The 24882-nt window shown below is 41.3% G+C and overlaps 1 protein-coding gene and 2 non-coding genes across 6 annotated transcripts in view; all 3 read right to left on the bottom strand.

The window, feature by feature from the left end:
• Window positions 1–16097, bottom strand: part of rpl12 (ribosomal protein L12) — a 39635-nt gene extending 23538 nt beyond the window's left edge. The window contains exons 1-6 of one of the 4 annotated variants that reach the window (XM_037247590.1): window positions 15928–16097; window positions 14840–14913; window positions 14417–14515; window positions 14225–14306; window positions 13845–13931; window positions 13399–13536 (exon numbers count right to left, since the gene is read on the bottom strand). In XM_037247590.1, the coding sequence (XP_037103485.1) occupies window positions 13418–13536; window positions 13845–13931; window positions 14225–14306; window positions 14417–14515; window positions 14840–14913; window positions 15928–15964 (498 nt within the window). In that variant the 5' untranslated portion in view covers window positions 15965–16097 and the 3' untranslated portion in view covers window positions 13399–13417. Of the gene's footprint in view, window positions 1–13398; window positions 13537–13844; window positions 13932–14224; window positions 14307–14416; window positions 14516–14839; window positions 14914–15829 lie in introns of those variants that run through there. The other 3 variants (XM_037247593.1, XM_037247591.1, XM_037247592.1) reach the window with 3 other exon arrangements.
• LOC119121142 lies at window positions 13638–13765 on the bottom strand. Its single transcript, XR_005097629.1, has one exon. It is a non-coding gene; the product is annotated as a small nucleolar RNA SNORA65 (small nucleolar RNA).
• Window positions 14672–14799, bottom strand: LOC119121141. Its single transcript, XR_005097628.1, has one exon. It is a non-coding gene; the product is annotated as a small nucleolar RNA SNORA65 (small nucleolar RNA).
• Window positions 16098–24882: the final 8785 nt, after the last annotated feature.

Below are 24882 nucleotides of genomic sequence, written 5' to 3'. Positions count from 1 at the left end.
GGTACTCAACATGCTGGCGTTTTAAGCGATTGTTTATTCAGGAAGGATGTGATGTGAGTGAGACGGCACAACATAACTCCTTTTCTGGAAAAATAAATAAATATAAAAACCTATGTGTGTGTAACTGATCTGATTAAATTGGAAGATAGGTTCCGTCTGATATGTGCCGTTGGCCGTAAAATGTGTGGCCCCCTTCTGTGAGAAATCGGACAGTACAGCAAAATGCAAGGTGAAGCAGACTTTAATGCTGAGGGTAAGGGGAATGGTGGAGAGCTGGAGCGGGGAACGAGCGAGGCTGCGCTCGTCGGGTGTGGGTAGTCTGATGGTAAGCCAGGCGTGGACTGGATGCGGACGGGTGGTCTCCAAGGAGAGCAACTGTGCACTGACAAGGTAGAACTAGACCAGGGGTCACCAACACGTTGTCCGCGGGCACCAGGTCGCCCGTGAGGACCGCATGAGTCGCCCGCAGGACTGTTCTAAAATTAGCTCAAATACTTGTCAGTGAGCTGCATCTATTTATTTTACAGTCAAACCTCGGTTTTCGAACGTCCTGGTTCTCGAACAAATCGGAATTCTAACAAAAAATTCGAGATTTTTATTTGCTTCGGTTGTCGAACAGAATTCTGAGGTCGAACCTCGCGAGATGAGCCGGGAGGACCCGAGAAAACCCGACCGCGTGGCCCGGATGCCGACTGACTCCATTGTTATTGTATTTTCGTTACTTTGAGGATTGTATTAACCCCTAATCATTCCTCCAAAGAAAGCAAGTGGGAGCAGTAAAGCCATCCTAAAACACAAAGACGCTCCATAAGCAATGCGACAGTGAGCGTCCGGCGCCCTGCGGTTGCGCGATTGGACCAAATTAAGCTCCCTGCGCACTGAGGTCCACTTAAATTTTGGAAAGTACATCAGGACTTTAAAAATATTTTCTAAATTTCAGCGACGGCTCTGTTACAATAATGCGACCAGCGCGGTGCAGTTGAGCGGTGGGCGACACGCTACGGTTGCGCGTTCGGCGGTGCGCTGCAGTTGCGCGATCGGACTAATATGCGCAAATGAAAAAATGCTTAAGTCTAAGAAGTCTGTGTCAAACTGGTTGTAAATGATGCAAGTTTGTGCATGAAGCGTTCGCTGATTCCAGTGGATGGCGCTCTTGCTATCGATGTACTAATGATTTTGATTTATTTTGTTTGTACATTGTTTAAGTTGTGTACATTGTTTATGGCACTATTATCTCCATATTAGTAAATATATTCTATTTTTTGTAGCGAATTAGTCTAAAATGTGGGGTTTTACGTCACGTGAGTTTTGGCTCGAACTTCCGGTTCCCGTCCTGTAGCGATCAGTACGAGTGTATGGCGGACTCCGACGCTGGTGTTTAAATCCATATAAAGACTCATCTTGCAAGAAGATCAACCCCAGCCCTAGCCACAAGCAGGCAAAGTGGTGTGTTCGTTACTCTTTATTCGTGTGTAATGTGTTTACTTGTGTAATATGTATGTATGTACGAATTAACAGTTTTGTTGTTTCTATTTCTGTTAGTTCTACGGTGATATTTTGGCGAAGATCATTAAAATCATCTGTAAAAAGAACTCGAGTCTTCCCTTTGTGACTGAGGCTGGCATAGTAGAACACTTCACTGCTCCCGGTGAAGACCAACCTGAAGAGATCGACGCCAGTTGACGGAGCTGCTAGCAAGAAACGGGACTGCAACACGCGGCTGGACATAACGCATTGAGCAAGTAAAGCAGCAAGTGGACGAGCGACAAGGCTAAAGAAGCAAGCACTCAAGTTCGTGTCTTGAAAGAAGCAAAAGCACTCGTGAACGGTCTGTAAAGCCTCAAGTGTTATTAATAGAGCACGCAAGTAAGCAGTAAAGGATAAATTACACAATAATTATTTAAGAGTCAAAGAAAGTAATGACTACATTAAGTAATTAAGATAATAAGAAATCCAAGTCAAGTGGTATTTCATTTATTTAATTTGATACAGAGCATTGTGAGGTATTTTCAGTTTGTAAAAGTGCTAGTATTGAAGTTTAAACTTTGTTAATTGTAAATGAAACACCTTTTTGGGCATTTTAGTTCATTTTGCTGACTGCGACATCTTATGTTAATTGCATACAAGCATATCCTCACAGAGCATTAAGGCATTTACACATTTCACACCATTATAAGCCAAATACAAGTTAATGTTAATATACATCAGGTATTAACATGGCAGACAAAAATCAGATTACAACACACTCCACACAGAAAGACAGTTGTGTAGAGTCTGCTGTCCAAGAAGACCGTGATGACCAAATCACACAAGAGCAGGACACCAGAGAGGATGTTCAACAACCCCATGGATCCAAAGACGATAATGCTCCACAGGACATTCGCAGAAGTCAGCGTAGACGTACCCTCACTGAAAAGGGAAAAGCACTGCAAGATGCAAAAGTAAAAGACTGCAAAAGAGATTTAGAGCGAACATACAAAAAATGGAAGTACCATATAAATTGTTATAAGAATTTCCTGAAGAGAAAAGACACTGATATGATACTTGAAGCTCTAAATGTCATAGAAAGCCACCAATCAGACATAAGTTATCTGTATGAAGAAGTAAGAGACATTGAAGTTCCAGATGCTGAGCTAAGAAGGAAATGTGATGTATGCTGTGCTATTACTAAGGCAGCCAAAGAAAAGGCACAATGTCTTATTGAAGGAAATGGTGATCCAAGCGACATTCCTTGGCCTGACTCAGAATCAGTATTTCAAGACACACTGTCCAATGCTTCATCTGAACTCACATTCATGTCAAAACCCAAGTCCAGACTGTCCAATTGTTCCTGTCCTGATTCACTGCAACAAAGACATCAAGCAGCAGCGGAAGTTGCGGCTACAGAAGAGGTAATAAAATCAATGAGAACACAATATCAATATGAGGTGGAGATAAGAGAACTTGAAATAGAGGATGCAAAGAAAAGGGCACAGTTTTTAACGGAAAGTACCAACATAAAGACAAGGTTAGAAGAAAGGAGAAAGGAAGTTGAGCTATTGAAAGAGTTACAAAAGCATAACGCAGCACAAGCAAGGCTAAAGGTTTATGCTGAAAGTATTGCCAGTGAGAATGAAGACAAACCTGTCATTGAAACTCCAGTAAAGCAAGAGGGCTTAACCAAACCAAGTTTTCCCAATATAGATGCACAACCATTTTCTCCTTTTCAAGCACCAAATCCTACCAGCCCGTCCTTGTATTCCTTTCCAACTCTAAGAACTCAAGCTCCTGTGTCTCAGCCAACCGTTATGGTGAGCCAAATACCTCCTGTTACATCTTCAGTAGCATCTATTGATCTTGTACAAACACTCACAGAAGCTATTACAGCCAATAGAATTCCAATACCAGAACCAGCAGTATTTCTGGGAGATCCTTTGCAGTATAATGATTGGAAGTTATCATTTCAAACATTAGTTGATCGTAAGAACCTGCCAACACAAGAAAAGCTCTTCTTCTTGAGAAAGTATGTTGGAGGTGCAGAAAAAAAAGCGATAGAAGGTCACTTTCTAGTTGGGACAGATACAGCCTATAGTAGTGCTTGGAAAACACTCAAGGACAGATTTGAAGACCCATTTGTCATAGGCAAGGCATATCGTGACAAGATTCAGTCCTGGCCTAAAATCACTAAGGACAGTAAAGATCTACGTGAATTTGCAGATTTCCTGAGCAGTGTAGAATCAGCCATTCCTTATGTACAAGGACTACAAATTTTGAATGACTGTGTTGAAAATCAAAGAGTAGCAGCTAAGCTACCCGATTGGCTAAGTTCACGCTGGAATAGGAAAGCGACTGAATACCTGGATGAACATAAAACATTCCCCAGTTTCAGCCATTTTGTCAATTTCCTCAATAAGGAGGCAAGAATTGCCTGTAATCCTATCACATCACTGCAAGCAATAAAGCCAACTGAATCAGACTACAAGCAAGCCGTTAAACCCAAGCCAAAGGGAAACACTTTACATGCTAAAGCTCTTAGTACAAGTTCCAGTGAGAGGACAAACTTGACCTGTACTTTCTGCAAGAAATCTGGCCACACACTCCACAAGTGTCGAAAGATAATGGAAAAGCCAGTAGGAGAAAGAGTAAAGTTTGTGCAATCTGAGAAGTTGTGTTTTGGTTGCCTCAAGACCGGACATCACTCTAGAAATTGTACTTCCAGAAGTGTATGTGAAAAGTGTCAAAATTCTCACCCAACATGCTTACATCAAGATAGAGAGAAAAAAGACAAAGAACAAAGATCACAAGCAAACCAAGAAGGGATCAAAGAGAATCAAGAACCAGAAAGAAAGTCAGATCTACAAGAGATGAAGTCAAGGCAAGTGACAGCCAATAGAGTCGTGCAACAAAGATCAAAAGGTTGTACCTCGTCAGTCATTCCAGTTTATGTTTCAACTGTGGATGAACCAGACCAAGAGAAACTAGTCTATGCCTTGCTTGATACACAAAGTGACACTACTTTCATTCTGAAGGACACAGCTGAGATGTTAAATGCAAAGATTGAGCCTGTCAAACTCAAGATTTCCACAATAACATCCCAAAGTAAGACTGTACACAGTACTAAGCTAAGTAATTTACAAGTCAGAGGCATTAATTCTGAAGCAAGAATCAAATTGCCCCCAACCTATACTAGAGACTACATACCTGCCAATAGATCTCATATTCCCACAAGCAAAACAGCAGAAAACTGGTCTCACCTCAGACATCTAGCAAATGAGATGCCTCCAGAACTCGATTGTGAAGTCGGCTTACTAATTGGCTATAACTGCCCACAGGCTTTATTGCCCATTGAAGTTGTGACCGGAGAAAGAAATCAGCCATTTGGACAGAAATCTATACTAGGATGGAGCATCATTGGCTACAGTAATTCTGAGTGTGAATTTGAAGACGAGATTGGTGTTAGTCATCACATTACTGTAAAACAAGTCCTGCCAGCTGTTGAGTTTCACAACCTTAAAGATGAAGTACATTTTGTAAGCAGGAACAAAGTTAAGGAAGTAATCTCTCCAGCCGATATAATCAAAGTACTTGAAAGGGACTTTGTTGAAAAGACCACTGAAGAAGATCCCATGTCACAAGAAGACATGCTGTTTCTGACCAAGGAACTCAAAGAATCAAATTGGTTCACTGGGCCGAATTTTCTATGGAAAAAGGAACTTCCAAAAGACGAGGACAAAGTCAAAGATATTGACAGTAAAGACCCAGAACTAAAAATGTCACACGTTTTCAAAGTAGAAGCAAAAGAAGAGAATTCATTTATCAAAAGAATGCAAAACTTTTCAGATTGGAAAAGATTGGTAAGGGCCATAGCAAGACTCAAACGCTTGGCAAGGTGTGTAAAGAGCAAGACAAAAATGTCACATGAAACGAGTACTTTGGAAGAGAGAAAGGATGCAGAAGAATTTATAATTCGAACTGTACAAAATGAAGCATTCAGCAAAGAAATCAAGTCACTGAAACGGAAGGGTGAACTTCAGACAGCACAAACTAACCTTCACAAGTTAAGTCCCTTCATTGACAAGAAAGATGTCATGAGAGTAGGAGGACGACTAACTGATGCATCACTACATCCAAATGTCAAACATCCTGCTATCCTTCCAAAAGAACACCATGTGTCAAACTTACTCATTAAGCATTTCCATGAAAAGATCCATCATCAAGGCCGTGGAATGACTCTTAATGAAATACGGGCCAATGGAATCTGGATTATTGGCTGCAGTAGTAGTGTGTCATCATTCATTCACAAATGTGTGAAATGCAGAAAATTCCGAAGATGTAATCAAGAACAAAGTATGGCAAACCTACCTCCAGAAAGGTTGGAAGCTACACCTCCATTTGTGTACACTGGTATGGATTGTTTCGGACCATTTTACATAAAGGAAGGAAGGAAAGAAATGAAAAGATATGGACTGTTACTCACCTGCATGTGTTCACGAGCTGTTCACATTGAAGTCTTAGATGATCTCAGTACAGATTGTTTCATCAATTCTCTACGTTGCTTCATAGCAATACGTGGCAATGTAAGTCAATTGCACTGTGATCGAGGCACTAATTTTGTGGGTGCGAAAAATGAGTTTCAGAACCTCATGGAAACAAGTAAACAAAAGCTCAAAGACTTAGGTTGCAAATTTGTTCTCAACCCACCTGCTTCAAGTCACATGGGAGGAGTCTGGGAGAGACAAATAAGGACAATAAGAAATGTTTTGAAGTCCATTTTGGATCAAGCTGCTCAAAGGCTTGACACCTCATCCTTGAGAACCTTTATGTATGAAGCCATGGCAATTGTTAATAGCAGACCACTGAGTGCAGAATGCATCAACGACCCTGTGGGACCTGAACCACTGACACCTAACCACATATTGACAATGAAATCTACAATCATTTCACCCCCTCCTGGAGAATTTGTCAAAGAAGATCTCTATCTGCAGAAAAGATGGAAAAGAGTTCAATATTTGGCCAACATTTTCTGGACCAGGTGGAGGAAGGAATACCTGTTGAACCTACAACAGAGAAGAAAGTGGAACAAGACTCGAAGAGACATGAAAATAAATGACATTGTATTACTACAAGATGATTGTCTACCAAGAAACCAATGGAAACTAGCCAAAGTGGTAGAAGTGTTTCCAGGAGCTGACAACAAAGTTAGGAAGGTCAAACTTCTTGTTAGTGACACCACACACGATAATAACAAAACACATACAACTAAATCATTTTTGGAAAGACCAATACACAAGACTATACTTTTACTTGAAGCTAAGGACTGATAAGACACAGCACCTATTTGACATTTCCACATGGTTTAATCAGTTTATTTTGTGTTAATTGTTAAAGAATCACACAGAGTGTGATGGTGGGAGTGTAAATGATGCAAGTTTGTGCATGAAGCGTTCGCTGATTCCAGTGGATGGCGCTCTTGCTATCGATGTACTAATGATTTTGATTTATTTTGTTTGTACATTGTTTAAGTTGTGTACATTGTTTATGGCACTATTATCTCCATATTAGTAAATATATTCTATTTTTTGTAGCGAATTAGTCTAAAATGTGGGGTTTTACGTCACGTGAGTTTTGGCTCGAACTTCCGGTTCCCGTCCTGTAGCGATCAGTACGAGTGTATGGCGGACTCCGACGCTGGTGTTTAAATCCATATAAAGACTCATCTTGCAAGAAGATCAACCCCAGCCCTAGCCACAAGCAGGCAAAGTGGTGTGTTCGTTACTCTTTATTCGTGTGTAATGTGTTTACTTGTGTAATATGTATGTATGTACGAATTAACAGTTTTGTTGTTTCTATTTCTGTTAGTTCTACGGTGATATTTTGGCGAAGATCATTAAAATCATCTGTAAAAAGAACTCGAGTCTTCCCTTTGTGACTGAGGCTGGCATACTGGTAGCCCTTTGCCTTAATCAGTACCCAGGAAGTAGCTCTCGGTTTAAGAAAGGTTGGCGACCCCTGAACTAGACAGGCAGGACAAGGACCGAATTGTAATGAAACGGTGAGTCAAGTTTACGAGGACCGGTGTGCAAAAGGACATCACGAGACAAGCTGACAAGGGTTGTAGCGCTGGCCGAGCTAATATAGCGTTCCCAATGAGCCCGCAACAGGTGATAGTGATCCTGGTGATTGGGGGGCGTGGCACCGGCGCGTGACTCCTTCCGGTTAAAGATCAACTGAAAGTTTATTGACATTTGTGATAACAACAGGAGCATTGCGACCAATATCTCGTCATTTGAGTGTGACTGGATTCCCCACCCCTCTTGTTTGGTGTTTTTTTCAAATTCTTTTTTTTTTAACCTTTGTAAATATTATCCATCCATCCATTTTCTGTACCGTTCTGTCCCCACGGGGGTCACGGGCGTGCTGGAGCCTATCCCAGCCGTCACTGGGCAGTAGGCAGGGGACAACCTGAACTGGTTGCCAGCCAATCGCAGTTTTGTAAATATTACCGTATTGGCCCGAATATAAGACGACCCTGATTATAAGACAACCCCCTCTTTTTCAAGACTCAAGTTTGAAAAAATACTTTTTGAACACCAAATTAAATTTTTATACAGAAAATAATTACAGTACACCTGAAACAAATGATTATGACAATATATTTGAGAGAAAAAGCATGTTATTTTGCCTCATTCAAATCATGCAAAAACTGTCTATCACATCTTAATATCTGAACATGTCAATATGTAAACTAAAGTGCAATCATATTTGTAAATGAATGGCTTCTGGTTTTTGAAATGTAAATAAGAAAACACTCAATAAAGCACATGGAATCAAAAACTTGTTTTCGATCGTGCGTCCCGCTCCGTTCCGAAGTCCCGTTGTCCGAATCAAACCTTTTAACTCCGGAATTGCTCTTCCTTTACTGATGACCTCCTGCTTCGACCGAAAATCCATAGTTGAAAATCGTGTGGATATGTAATCCTCCATTGTAAAACGAAATGTAAAAACGGGGGGGGGGGAAAAACCCGAATGTAAAACGAAATCAATGGACGACTGCTCCTCAGTTGCTCGCTGTATATTTGAACTGGAGATCTCTTATTCTACAGGTAGGCGCATGAAGCATCCCGGGATCACTAGCACCCCCTGCCATAAGGCTGGAGAACCTTTTTTCGTAGCCTCCGTAAGGTCTCTTTTCAAAGCCGTTTTGTTCATCTTAAGAAACACGACGTTACAGACAGATGACAAAAAACACAAGATATTCAATACATCAGCTTAACTACAGAAATTAGTTAATATAGCCACAGTGTTTTAACACTTAAACAGAGACATAAAGACAGAGAGCAGTTCTGTCTAACTGCATAGGCCAGGGGTTGGCAACCTGCGGCTCCGGAGCCGCATGCGGCTCTTCAGTCTCCTTATAGCGGCTCCCTTTGGCCTTGACAAAAACAAAAAAAACGAACATAAATAAAGAGTATTTCTTAATTCATTTGTATTCACATATTATTAGTTTATTTTGTTGCGCAGTTATCTTGGAGTTTGAGTTGATACGATCCAATTTTTAAAAAGCTAGACCTATTTCTAATTCATAATTTGTCAACAAAATATAGGCTACGTCACATCAACGTCAACATCCCGCGCCTTTACCTGCTGGCATAAGCGTGGACTTATTTATTTGCATTCACCGCCAACGACGCTGGCTTACCTGTATGCTCTTTCCCTGTCACACCGCTGGACATCGACCCATCCCTGCTGAACACAGTTGCATTCACCGGAGTAAGTAAGCCTGTTCTAGAAATTGAACTGGCCAACATAGTGGATAAAGATTTATGGGTAAATAAGTTCAAATCACTGACGGCGGATATTGAAGAAGTCGCCCGTTAAAGAGCACAAATGGAGTGATATGGAGAAACTCCCCCACCCTGCCAAACTTGTTTTTGAAACACGGAGTGCCATTCCTGACACGTATATTAACATGAAAAAGCATGCATTTGGAGTCTTGTCCATCTTTGGCTCAACATACTTATGCGAGCAATTGTGTGATGAAATGAACTTCATAAAGAACAAACACCTTTCCCGCCTCGTAGATGAGAGCCTACAGGCCTGTATGAAGATCAAAGTCACATCCTACAGTCCTGACATAGGGAAGATCTGCAGCGAAGTTCAGACACAGAAGTCACATTAAACAGGCAAGAATTAAACATAATTTAATAATTGTACTAAGTTCATTTTGTTTTTACTTGTTAATCACTTAGGTCGAAATAACCGACTGGTTAGTGACACGGGCTCTCACTCGGTGAGATCATGGTTCGATCCCAGGTGTGAGCATATACCTCAATGTGCTATTCAGTGGCCTAGTGGTAGAGTGTCCGCCCTGAGACTGGAAGGTTGTGGGTTCAAACCCTGGCCTGGTCATACCAAAGACTATAAAAATGGGACCCATTGCCTCCCTGCTTGGCACTCAGCATTAAGGGTTGGAATTGGGGGGTTAAATCACCAAATGATTCCCGAGCGCGGGACCGCTACTGCTCCCCTCTCCCCCAGGGGATGGATCAAAATCACACGGGGATGGGTTAAATGCAGAGGACAAATTTCACCACACCCAGATGTGTGTGTGATGAAGATTGGGACTTTAATCACTTCACTGGTTCTTTTATCTCAAACACACACACCGACCAATAGAGGCTTTGCAGCTGACGTCATCAAGCTACCCACATTAGCTTGGCGGCCATCATGGCGGTCAACTTTTCAGTGCCGGTCAACGACTCACACACGCTTTCTTGTTATATCTGCTGCTATTTGAGCTTAAAAATGCCGGATACCTGCTGTGCTGTTGGATGTAGCAATAGACGAGGCGATAAACCAAATCTTAGCTTCTATAGATTTCCGGCGAACATGAAAAAACGTGATAAATGGATCGCGGATATTCGTCGTGAACGATGGAAACCTACGATTTACACAAGGATATGCAATGAGGACTTCATATCAGGTATGTAAACAAACTATTCACCCCTGATTTGTTTCACAAAATGTGAAATAATACAATATGGGATGATACAAATATGATTGTTGAAAATGCTGGGTGCATTTTTAGAAAGGCAGCAAGAGCAGCAAGGCAGGGAATGGGATGATTTCTTCAGTTCACCCCCCCCGTTTTTATTTTGTGTTTATTTTTTCATGATGCTTGAAAACGTTATCAATGTAAATATTGAATTATATTTATTGGTTAAGTTTTCAAGCCAATCAGATGTGGCATCATGCAAAAATAAACAAATAATAAAAATGGTAGCAACTTGAACAGACAGGTACAGTATCTGAATGATTTCACTCTATTCAGTTTTTTAATATGTCAAGTTATGAAATGCCATTACAAAACAAATCGACGAGGTAATTATAAATATCTGGATATGAGCGTTCAGGCAGGTCGGCTGTTGCAAAACGCTCGGGCGATTTTAGCATGCTTCTCGGTAAAAGGTACGGATCCGTTGTGCCAACAAGGTTCAACTTCTCTCTGTGACGATTCTTGGAGTCTTCATCCAAATGCCTAACTTCGTTGGATAGCAAATCAGCCATAATTCGGAAGAAATCGGTGAAAACGTAGCGCAGAAATCAGACAATCCATACAAACACGTAGGAACGAGCTGACTAGTTGACCGCCAAGATGGCGGCATAACACAAAATCACGTGATAAAACCACGTGACTGCAAAGCCTCTATACCTCCTCTGGACATCAGAACATCCCACTATACATAAACTGTCAGTAGTCAGAACACTATACGAACGCACAACAATAATCATGGACCCGGAGGACATAACGCAGGAAGAAAAACACATACAACACACACTCAAAAAATGTCAGTATCCACAATGGGCAATAACCAAAGGTGCAGAACAGGTAAAAAACAAAAGATACAAAACACAGGGGGAAAGAAAAAAACAAACACGGAAACAAGAACCCAGCGGAATGATGACGTTGCCGTATGTGAGAGGAATTACGGAACGCATCAAAAGAGCCATAAAAAAATACAACATAAACACACCTATCAAACCACACACAACACTCCGTCAGATACTGGTTCACCCAAAAGACGGAGTCAACCCGGAAAATAAATGCAACTCTATATACGAGATCCCATGCAAATCATGCAATAAATCATACATCGGGGAGATAGGGAGGAACTTCATCACAAGAAAAACAGAACACAAGAAGGAGTGTGAGAAGGAGACAGCAACAAGACAAACAAGAGCAATAAAACAACAAGCAGAACAGGAACACGACAAGTCAGCCATTACCGACCACTGCAAAAGAGAAAATCACATCATGGACTGGGAAAAGGCCAGAGTCATCCGCACCGAAGAAAACAAACATCAGCGTTGGATCAGGGAGGCCATTGAGATCCGCAAGCTGGGCCCGAGGACCATCAACAGGGACGAGGGAGCCTACATGCTCTCTACCACCTGGAACAGCATTCTGAAGAGGTGAACGGACAGCAGAGGGCGTGACTCACCTGTCAAATCTGACAGGTGAGCCATGCCTTCATCCATCAGCTGATAAAGACGCGTCACAACCACACCAGTGACACGGCGGAAGTACAAGCCGAAACATGTCAGGTAATGCAACCTAAAATATTTTGTTTGAGATAAAAGAACCAGTGAAGTGATCATAATTTAATAAGCTATTACTTTTCCTGGAAAAAAAAATCTGACTCCGAGCTAATGTAGATTTATTTTTATATGTTCAGGTGCTTCAGTTTATTGCTGGCTGAGCAAAAAACCCGAAGAGGACTAGAGAGCACTGACATGGACTAATCAAGGACGGTCCTAATTTATAGTTTAATTCTAGTTTATTTTTAAAGCTCAGCTAAATGTTTCATTTTAAAGTGGGCTACTTTTTGTTTTATTCAGTGGTTATAACAGCTAAAATTAAAAAAAAAAGATGAGAACTTTTAAAAGTTTACAAGTTAGTGGCGCACTGGGTAGCACGTCCGCCTCACAGTTAGGAGGGTGCGGGTTCGATTCCACCTCCGGCCCTCCCTGTGTGGAGTTTGCATGTTCTCCCCGGGCCCGCGTGGGTTTTCTCCGGGCACTCCGGTTTCCTCCCACATCCCAAAAACATGCTTGGTAGGCCGATTGAAGACTCCAAATTGTCCCTAGGTGTGAGTGCGAGTGCAAATGGTTGTTTGTCTCTGTGTGCCCTGCGATCGGCTGGCAACCGGTTCAGGGTGTCCCCCGCCTACTGCCCGTTGACGGCTGGGATAGGCTCCAGCACTCCCGCGACCCCCGTGGGGACTAAGCGGTTCAGAAAATGGATGGATGGACAAGTTCTGTTATTTTGTGCGGCTCCCTACAATATTTTTTGGCAGACAAGGGGTCAAAATGGCTCTTTTAATAAAGGTTGCAGACCCCTCCACTCGACTTTACTTGTACACCTCAACGTGACCCCATTACAACAACTGAATCATTTCGACTCCAGACATACACGTGTGCACATGCGCAGTAGGAAGAGCATACAACAAATGCATATAGACAACGCGTAGTAGGAAAAGCATAACACAAGACACCATGGCGGTTATAGATATTTCATTTTATATGCAACGATAATTGTTTCAATAGCAGTAACTTACTGTTCTTGACCTACCGGTCACGAGGGGTCTCCTTCAGCGCTTTGATAAGAGCAGCAAGTTATGGACTGCTTTAAATGTGTTGAGGACTTTGTAGACTATACGGTATTTGATGGGAAGCCAGTGCAGTTGGTGAAGAACAGGGGTGATGTGACAGGTGGACTCAAAAGCAAATTGCTGTCCGTTATACAATTTCTCCCCCCAATAAAATGAACATTTTCTAATCATTTTTTACTGAGCTTCTCACACCAGGCTATTTCATGATTTATTTGTGAATGTGTGAAAGAAAAAGGAGACAAAATTATTCAATTTCCAACATTTTATTACTCAGATGGGCACTCGATTTTGCCACTGTTGATGTCATCAATGACATCGTGAGGAGGACGACCATCTATGGTGCAGCCAACAGACTGAGCTGTACCCAAAATTTCCTTGATGGTTCCTGGCAAAACAAACAGCCATTTCAAATCAAACAAATCAAATTTCTTTCAACCTGAGATATTTGGACAGCGATTGGGGCATTTATTTGTTCAAATCCTATAATAGTGTTCCAAACTTTACGGCACAGAGTTGTCCATTACATTGGGCATATCTGTTTCCTAAAAGCTGAGTCAATCTGAGCCTCCACTGGATCATACTCAGTCACGGTTACAGACTGGCATAGTGGCGGGAGGCTATGTCGCACTATAACCAATTGCAGTAATACAGGGCCTTGGATACACGAGTCCAGTCCAGCAAAATTCAACTTACCCGACATCTCCCTAGCAATGGAACGAGCCCGCATGACACGAGCAACACCCAAAATGTCATCGAAAGTCACACTTCCACTGTGCTTGACTGGGGGAAAACAAAGATTAAGAAGACATGTTGAGGGGGGTGGAAATTGCATACAAGTTCATGAATTCTGACACTTCACAACCAAGTACAGCTCTAGTGTGCAACTTATTTCCAAATGTTGCCATTCCCGTGCCCCCCCCAACAAATTTAGACAGAGTTTAGTACACGTCAAGTGGTGTAGGTCATTAACCTGTGAATTTTGCCAAGTGCTAGAGCTCTGCAAGACACCATGGAGGTTATAGATATTTCATTATATATTAGCAACGATAATTGTTTCAATAGCAGTAACTTACTGTTCTTGACCTTTTTCCGGTCACGAGGGGGCTCCTTCAGCGCTTTGATGATAAGCGCAGAGGCAGACGGAACCACCTCAATCTAAAGACAAGCGCAAGACTTAGTCATCAATTATGCTTGAATCCTCAAGTCAAAAAAAGGAATGGGAGTGAAGCATGTACTCAATTCAATGAAACCAAAAGCGTCAATACCGTTGCCTGTCTGTTCTGGATAGTCAGCTTCACGGTGATCCTCAGGCCTTTCCAGTCACTGGTGGCCTTGGCAATGTCATCACCAACTTTCTTGGGAGACTGCAAGAGAACAAAAGGCAAATTCACACAAACTATCTAGTGTCTTTGAGATATTTCTGACAACTGGCCTCTTTTAAACAGGGTGGAAAATGAAAATGTCAACTCGTTCCTCTTTGATAAATGTTACAAAGGCACAGAAATATTTGACAGTACAAGGAGTGTTCCAGACTTTTGGCACAGGGTTGACCACTTGTTTGGGGCAGCACTGTTTCCTAAAAGCTGGGTCACTCTAAGCCTCCACTGGATTACACCGAGAGTCACTGACAGACAGGCATAGTGGCGGGAGGCTGTTTGGCTTGTGTAAAGCACTAGCAAAATACTTACCAGACCCAGGGGTCCAATTTTGGGGGCCAAGGCTGATGTGGCACCAACCTCTCCTCCTGTGCATCTCATGTACACTGCAAGACACATCAGTTTCCAAAATGTGATTTAGAAAATTCATGTAGAATCAAGCTGATTAGTGCAAACAACCTGCACAGGGCAACGTGTTGAGTGACTTGTCTATTAATATTTAGTACAACAGAATATCTTTCAGTTTGCATTTACATATTAATATATCTATTTACATTAAGAAAAAGAATTGCATGGCTCAACTGCCTTTGCGCATGGCATCCATTTAAACAAAAATGTGGGCACTGTTGAACTGCATAAAAGCTTGCATATGCATTGCTGCTGCGACAATAACATGTCAATCAAGGAACACCATGCGGGGATAATCTTACCTTAAACCAATGGCTCAACCTTTGTCACCCACATTGATGTACCCACTATAATATTTGATCCAGTACCATCAGTGCCAGATTTGTTAAATGTTGGAACATGCTTAGATATCTTTTCTATAGCTATTTGTAAATAAAATGATACTGATAAGTAGCAAATTATTGTTTTGACGATACACTTTGTTTTGAGCTATACTGATTATTTTAGGTGTCTGCTAGGACCAAGCCCTTTTTTAACATCAATACTTTGTGAAGTGCCTTCGGATTCCACCGGCTAAATGTTTAGAAACCATGCCAACAGTTGGACAATAGTTGGCGACCGAAATTTATTCCGAGCAAACGTTTGACGTGCCTCGCAAACAGACTAACGATTGGGGGTGTCTTTAGACTAAAAGTGGCTTCACCATCGCGCCGCCATTATCGAAAGCAGCTAGCAGTTAGCCGCTAGCAGTTAGCCCACGTGCAGCGCACGAATGGGTCGGTAGTGTAGTACGTCGCTCACGTTGCTAAATTTAACACATCAACGGGATTAAGTTACAAAACAAGTTGCGATCAATCACATGGACGTCAGTCACAGGTCGAATCCAAATATTACCATGGTGAATGTGCAGCGGTGAGGTCGACAGAGCGCGAGTCCATCTTGATTGTCAAACAAGCGTCTGCTTTAAATACCATTTGACCGGATAAACGTACCAACTTTTATCTCGCCGGGGTCGAATTTAGGAGGCATATTGGTATCGAGGTTGAGCTCAGTTCAGCTTGATTGGTGAGGGTGTCGGATGAACCCGATTCGGGACGACCGATTACTGTTGCACCTTCACAGCTAAGGGAAGAAAGAAAGGAAGTTAAGAGAGGCGATCGCACTATTTAAGTGCACCAAATATCGCGAGATGTACGTCAGTAGCGTGTGGGTGGAGCCATAATACTACTGGAATCGTTTCCTCATTTCGTTTTTTGTTATTATTAGTGTGAAGGTGAAGACCTTCACACTATTGTTATTCTACAGCATTTTGCGCTAGCTTTCCGCTAACTTTCTTTGCCGCTTAACTAGTTCCACATACTTCAACCGATTCACTCCGTTCCACTTTTCACTTATTCCAAATATTCATGGCATGGGTGCTTACATTTTTTTCGTTCGAAAAATTTTCCGTTTTCGCAAAATTCACAAATTTACGGCGAATTTTGCCCCATTCATTCTTAATGGCAGATTCAACATTTCACATTTACGTTGTTCCAGTTTGAAATTCACATAATTCAACACATTCAAATCACATTGGGGACATTCCCAAACTTGCCAAATTCAAAATTTTCACGTTTTCATCTTTTATTTTGAAATTCACACCTAATTCACCAATATTTCCTTTTTCCCTTCTCATTTCTACATTTTTCAACCGATTCAACCCATTCCAACTTTCAACTGTTCATCATTTTTCTACCTATTCCACAACTTCCCAAAAACTTCACATCTTTTATTTTGAAATTCACACCCAATTCCTTTTTCCCTTCTCATTTCTACATTTTTCAACCGATTCAACCCATTCCAACTTTCAACTGTTCATCATTTTTCTACCTATTCCACAACTTACCAAAAACTTCACATATTTTATTTTGAAATCCACACCCAATTCTCCAATATTTCCTTTTTCCTTTCTCATTTCTACATTTTTCAACCGATTCAACCCATTCCAACTTTCAACTCATCATTTTTCTACCTATTCCACAACTTCCCAAAAACTTCACATCTTTTATTTTGAAATTCACACCCAATTCCTTTTTCCCTTCTCATTTCTACATTTTTCAACCGATTCAACCCATTCCAACTTTCAACTGTTCATCATTTTTCTACCTATTCCACAACTTACCAAAAACTTCACATCTTTTATTTTGAAATTCACACCCAATTCTCCAATATTTCCTTTTTCCCTTCTCATTTCTACATTTTTCAACCGATTCAACCCATTCCAACTTTCAACTGTTCATCATTTTTCTACCTATTCCACAACTTCCCAAAAACTTCACATCTTTTATTTTGAAATTCACACCCAATTCCTTTTTCCCTTCTCATTTCTACATTTTTCAACCGATTCAACCCATTCCAACTTTCAACTGTTGATCACGTTTCTACCTATTCCACAACTTCCCACTTACCAAAAACTTCACATCTTTTATTTTGAAATTCACACCCAATTCCTTTTCCCCATCTCATTTCTACATTTTTCAACCGATTCAACCCATTCCAACTTTCAACTGTTCATCATTTTTCTACCTATTCCACAACTTCCCACTTACCAAAAACTTCACATCTTTTATTTTGAAATTCACACCCAATTCCTTTTTCCCTTCTCATTTCTACATTTTTCAACCGATTCAACCCATTCCAACTTTCAACTGTTCATCATTTTTCTACCTATTCCACAACTTCCCACTTACCAAAAACTTCACCTTTTATTTTGAAATTCACACCCAATTCCTTTTCCCCATCTCATTTCTACATTTTTCAACCGATTCAACCCATTCCAACTTTCAACTGTTCATCATTTTCTACCTATTCCACAACTTACCAAAAACTTCACATCTTTTATTTTGAAATTCACACCCAATTCCTTTTTCCCTTCTCATTTCTACATTTTTCAACCGATTCAACTCGTTTCAACATCATTCTGCAACATTCCTTAAATATTTATTCAACTTCTTCACCTTCACACGCAATTTCTTCAGGAATTGCAAATTCTAGTTAATTATTATATTATTCTTCATTTATTATAAATTCTTTCAAAATTACATTCTTGCTTTCCATGAAGTGGATGGAGAAGTACGATTGGAGTTTTTTCCACAGTAAAAAAGGACCTTACATTTCATATACGTACTTACTGTACATTTGTGGATAAATAATTGACCAAGAATAATAATGACATATGATAATAAATCATTTTTGTTGTTCCAGGAATTTAAGTAATCTAATTCTTGATTGTTCTTTGTTGTAGACACATGTAGGTATTTCACAGTATTTTCAATAGGAATATTAAATGTAGATGTTATGGAGCATTGTTTTCAAAATTAGAAAACAAAAAAATGTTTTAATGTTAAGAAACTAGATGCTTTCAACAATGCCAAGAATTTGAGGGATTTTGTTGACAGTGTTAAAGCATAAAATGGTAGTGTCATTGCGAGTTGGCAGATTGATAGCTGCAGACCCACTACACATAGCTTACCAAACTCACTGTTTTGATTTTGAAATAGAAAGAATTGCCATTATGAACAAGAGAGTGCTTGTGGGACATCCTTCTATAATACCCTTATTTCTATTAAATCTTTGGGACGTACAATAAGGCAGTGACATCGAGCTGTTAGTGTGTTTTAAACTTACATCCAAAATTTTCCAAGATTAGAAATACTAAAACCATGCTTGATCATATCAATTGCCTTGTAAAAATCAAGGAACAGAAGGAATGCTTCACCTTCAATTAGAATAGAATAGAATGCCCTTTATTGTCATTTTACAATTTAGTTGTACAACGAAATTCGGATAGCTGCTCCCTTCCTAGTGCAAACATTACAAAATTTAAAAAGTATAAAAGGAAATCTGAGAATAAAAGTGAAAGATCTTATTTACAGTATAGCTATTAGTCTAAGAATGAAGGTTAAAAAAATCTTATTTACAGTATGTTCAATATGGGTATATGTATTAACATGAATGAAGTTTGTACAGAAAGTTGATAATAAATACCGTATTTTTCGGACTAAAAGTCGCTCGGAATATAGGTCGCATTAGCCATAAAATGCACAATAACGTGAAAAAAAACATATATAAGTCGCTCCGGAGTATAAGTCGCATTTTGGGGGAAATTTATTCGACAAAATCCAACACCAAGAACAGACATGAGCGAGCAACAACAGGCTAAACCAGACATGGGCAAACTACGGCCGACGGGCCACATCCGGCCCATGGGGCCGTTTAATCCGGCCCGCCAAACCTGAATAAATTGTATTATTAATTTTTTTTGGGGTCATTTTCCCTGCAATTACTATGTTTCCCCAGTAGATGGGGAAGCGCCCGCCGGCGCATTTACTCCCGGGAGCCGTGTCAGAAAGCTCAGTGCACACTCACAAGTGCGTGTGCGTACTCAGTAGTACGTAGTAATTTCATCTATCAGTGCCGAATTTCGAGTCTAGGCTGTGACGTCAATATTCTCGTAATTCATGCGCTGAGTTTTCAGATACAGTTTTACGCTAATGCCACCCACAAACCTTCCCCTGGAATCCATCCATCCCATCCATCCATTTTCCGAACCGCTTAGTCCCCACGGGGGTCGCGGGCGTGCTGGAGCCTATCCCAGCCGTCATCGGGCAGTAGGCGGGGGACACCCTGAACCGGTAGCCAGCCAATCGCAGGGCACACAGAGACAAACAACCATTTGCACTCGCACCCACACCTAGGGACAATTTGGAGTCTTCAATCGGCCTACCAAGCATGTTTTTGGGATGTGGGAGGACACCGGAGTGCCCGGAGAAAACCCACGCGGGCCCGGGGAGAACATGCAAACTCCGCACAGGGAGGGCCGGAGGTGGAATTGAACCCGCACCCACCTAACTGTGAGGCGGACGTGCTACCCAGTGCGCCACCGAGCCGCCTTCCCCTGGAATCCTTCCATTAAAATGAGTGGCCCGAAGAAAAGAAAGGTGGACACTGAGTGCCGAATGTTAAAAAAGAGTGGACAATTTGGCTCGACCTACGTGTGTGAGAAGACGTTCAGCCACATGAAGGTCAACAAAGCCCGTCACAGATCTAGGTTAACGGACCGACACCTCGGCTCTATCCTAAGAATTACCACAACAAATTTTACTCCAGACTATGATGCACTAGCAAAAAAGGGAAACCAACAATACTATTGATTTCTTCATTACTTTATTTAGATGTATTCTTTCACTGATTCTTCAAGATGATGTATTTGGTCAGAATGTTTGCCGTTGGATGTGATTTCGCCTCATTAGATAAACATATTTCATAAATCTGACCTGCAGGCGCTGAAGTGATGGAAAATGTTATTCATCATAACAGTGTCGTATTTAATAAGAATCACTGATAGTAGTTTTTTGGTGAAATATTTTTTTAATGCTGTTAAATTTGTTTTCAAAAAGCTTTTTTTTATATCCATGCTTTAGTATCTACTAAAAGTAAAAACCTTTTATGCAATGACCTTTACATGTCATTTATATTACTTCACACAAACACTACATCCATCTGCTCCTGGTTCGGCCCCCCGGTCAAAATTTAGAACCCAATTCTGCCCGCAAGTCAAAAAGTTTGCCCACCCCTGGGCTAAACGATAGGTATGCTAACGTGACATAAACACAAAGGAAGAGCTGAGAACGGGCCTGACGTAACATTCAGAGTTATTCAAAAAACTATTACACAAATAACACGTTTATAAAACCATCTGTGTCACTCCAATTCATTAAATCCATCGATCGTCCTTTATGTCAACAATGGGTGCGCGCCGCTGACGCACTTCAAAATATTCCACAGGCCCATATAACGATATATAAATTATATATCAAATAACTATTATATAAGCAATTGTCAGGATTGAGTTGAGCCAGGGCGACCAAATGCAGCTTGAACCAGGATTTATTGGAGGGAAGGGGGAAGGTGAACAAAGGAACCGGCGGAAAGAGGCTCACGGACAGCGAGCGGGAAACGGGATTCCCCTCGTACCAAGCGCAGACCAGGAAGAGGTTCTGACCGTGAGCCTACACACAAGACCCGGCGAAGACACAAAAGGCGCGGACACAAACGGGAAGAAACAGGAGACACCGACGGAGAGGAAACACGCGGACAGGGTTTAACCTTCGTCTTTTGTTAGCTTTCTGCTGCCATCTGTGGTGTTAGCGGGTCATTTTGGACCCGTGTATTAAATTAGCCATAAAATACCCTAAAAACAATCTTTTATCATCCAATGTTTTTCTTAACTCTTGTTTAGCTGGTTGGGCTCCCTTATCCATGAAAAGATTGGTTTTAATATTTTTTGTGGCCCCCTGGGCCTTTGTTTTAACAGCATACCCCTCATTTTCAATGTCTAAAAAGTGGTCAAATGAACCTCAAATACATGAGGGAGCAGGTGACAGTCATTGCGGTAATGAAGGGGTGTGGCTGAGGGAAGTTGCCGGCTGAGCGTCCTCTGGCACGGGCGTGACAGCAATAATATTATCAAACCATCTGTGTCACTCCAAATCATTAAATCCATCAATCAAATTCCTCGTCCTTTGTCAACAACGCCGTGCGTGCGCCCTGACGTCAGCCTCGTCGTTATTCCACAGATCTAGTATATAACTATATTGTAGCGTTAACAAAGTACAAGGAAAGACGTGGGTTTGGTAAACGGCTCTTTAGTTAACAAAACAAGAGTTGAACGAGCCAACAACTACTGAACTGTAACGATAAAAACATAGACAAGTTGCTACACGAAATAAAATATATCAAATAACTATAACAAATAGTTCGCCGTCACACAGCCCCAAGCACCGGCGTGGACTTCCAGACGTGTGGCGGCGTGGACTTCCATCCCCGGAGGTGGCACTTCCAGCCACGGAGGTGGAAGAGAGCTCCATAGAATAGCACCGGGCGTGCGTAAAAGCCATGTCCGAGCCCCATCCACTGTCCCCGGACAGCCACCCGGCCGAGCACCGGCCCCCGACTTCCATCCACGGAGGTGAAAGAGAGCTCCGTAGAGTAGGACCGGGTGTGCGTAAAAGCCATGTCCGACCCCCATTTACCGTCCCCGGACAGCCACCCGGCCGAGCGCCGGCCCCCGACTTCCATCCACGGAGGTGAAAGAGAGCTCCGTAGAGTAGGACCGGGCGTGCGTAAAAGCCATAATAGTTTTTCAAACCTTCTGTGTCACTCCAAATCATTAAATCCTTCAAACTCTTCGTCCTCCGTGTCACTTACAAACAAAGCCGCTAATGATGCCGGTAGTGCGTGGGGCCCTTCGTCATCTTCGTCATTTCGTGATCGAATCTTTGTCCTTTATGTAAACAACTGCCGCGCCGCACTGCTGACGTCACTTAAAATTCAAATTACAGTAATCCCTTGCTACATTGCGGTTCGTTTCTCGCGGTTTCACTTTTTTTTTTAATTTTGAAAATTTATGAAAAAATTCACATATAAGTTGCTCCTCAGTATAAGTCGCCTCCCCACCCAAACTATGAAAAAAAACGTGACTTATAGTCCGAAAAACACGGTAGTTATTATTTATGAAACGGTTCTAATCAATAAGATCTCAAATAATCTTGTTCTGTAAGGATCGGCCTTTTATGAATCCAGACTGTGTGTAAAACAGTCACACCTTGGGGCTTTATCAAGAGATTCTTCTAAAGTGATTTTTGCTTCAGAAATATCACTAAAATACCAAAATATCGACTGGGTGCCCAGGACTCTGCTCACACGTTTGCCTATTTTGTGATGTTTTCACCGATTCACGACCACGGTCCATTGGGCGCCGTTGAACTTGACTGCCCTTACACCTGTTTATGGACCCCATGGAGGCTATTTTGCGTGTTTTGGGGTGTTCTTTGGTATTGAGGGGGGCTGGTTCTAGCCTTTTTTTTTTCCTTTTTTTTCCTTTGTCTTGTTGCTTTGCTTTGATGGCTTATAACTTTCGCACTTACTGGCTTTCTTTGTGGCGCCGTTGTGTGGCAGCCTTATAAGAGCCTATTGAGTTGCGCTCATGCCATCTGTGTATCTTTCATACACCCGCTCTGTGGTATGAATACTGCTGGGGCCTGAATTTCCCCACCCCCGGGGATCAATAAATGTTCAATCAATTCAATCAATAATTTTTTTTTATTTGAGGAATCATGAAGGGAAGCACGGTGGGGCACTGGTTAGCACGTCGGCTTCACAGTGCAGAGGTTATGCGTTCGATTCCAGCTCCGGTCTTGCTTTGCCTCCGTAGGTTTCCTCCAGGTTCTCCGGTTTCCTCCCACATACCCAAAACATGCATGGTAGGCCGATTGACCGCTCCAAATTGCCCGTAGGTGTAAGTGTGAGTGAGAATGGTTGTTCGTCTATGTGTGCCCCGTGGTTGGCTGGCAACCAGTTCAGGATGTCCCCCGCCTACTGCGTGAAGTCAGCTGGGATAAGCTCCAGCATGCCCGTGACCCTCGTGAGAGTAAGTGGTTCAGAAAATGGATGGATGAGAGATGCATCAATTTTAGAGGCATAGCAGAAATACTAGTATCCCCATTCCACTGAGCAGAAGCATTTGAAATTAACCAAAAATCAAGTCGTGATTTGTAGGAACCATTTGGTTTATTCCAAGAGAATATCTGCTTGTCTGGGTTTGCTTGCCTACAAGGATATAAAATGTTGAATTCCTGGCAGAAAAGATTCAAGATAGGCTTTGGAAGATGAGTATTAAATTTGGACAGGTGCTTACAGTATTAAGCCATTCATCTGAAACCATGTCAAAGTCACCTCCTAACCCTAAGATTATATTTTAGCTGCAGTATAGTTTGCTTAATATTTTTATATTGTGTTATATTTCAAGTAAGACATTTCTGTTTTGAGTTGATAGAATATAAATACCAATTATAAATATAAACATTCCCTATTATTAAGAAGCAGCTACAAATTTCTAAAACACATGACATCCAGCGTCCATTCCTATCCTTATATAAATTATTTACTTTTTCATCAAAAGTGTGAAATAAAATGGCTACCCCAACAGACTTGTTAGAGCCGTGAGATAAAAGAACTTTATCTCCCCACCAATTGGAGCAGAATTTTTCATCTTCATCAATAGTAGAGTATGTTTCTTGGAGAAGAATACAGTTTGCTTGAGTGCTTTCATGAAATAAAAAACAAATTTCTTTTAACATCGTTCCTGAGACCACCAGCATTAACTGAGATAAGAGAATGATTATTAAGAAACAATAAAAGATAATGAGTAATATGTGCTTAAAATAAATTGTCTCCATTATGAAGACCCGTTTCTTATTTTTTCTTAATAACTTGATTATGATACATACTCAACCACACGAATGAAGTCAAATGTTTGTGATCGCAAAACCTTTCCCTCGCTGACAGTTGTTTAGATGTTTTACTGCTGTATCAGCCCAACCTACATAGTATATAATAAACATTTGTTTTGCAATAACAACAACCAGATAAGACTAATAATTAATTGTTTGGAGTCTAATTTCATCACTGGAATTTACTATATCATGCACATTTGCGTGTGTGTGTGTGGTGGCCTGAGTGGTGCACGTGGGGGTGCTGTGTGGGTGAACATCTTCTGTAGCAGGATAATGGGCCGCTTGCTGGTCAAGTATCCCTGTAGCAGCGTAACATGGCATCGGATTACAGTGCTCAAAACTGCATGGAACTGCTTTTGGTTGACATACTTTTGTAGAATGACAAAGATGTTAACATGTTTTCATTCTTTGACTCAGTGCCGCGCCACAGGAATAGCAACAGAGCACAAGAGGAAGTAAGTGGGTGAGAAGCAGAGATCATCACTGTGGAGCTGTTTAATATGCATCATGAAAATCAGTGATGGTCAGAAATTCACATCCAATATTATGAAACAACATTATATGTCTATTTATAAAGACAATGATTGAAAACGTCCAATTTGCATAAGCCTG

This window comes from Syngnathus acus, chromosome 3 (genome assembly GCF_901709675.1).
Source record: "Syngnathus acus chromosome 3, fSynAcu1.2, whole genome shotgun sequence".
Taxonomy (NCBI): domain Eukaryota; kingdom Metazoa; phylum Chordata; class Actinopteri; order Syngnathiformes; family Syngnathidae; genus Syngnathus; species Syngnathus acus.
Note: the sequence above shows the minus strand (reverse complement) of the source record. Positions and strands in the feature narration are given on the sequence as shown.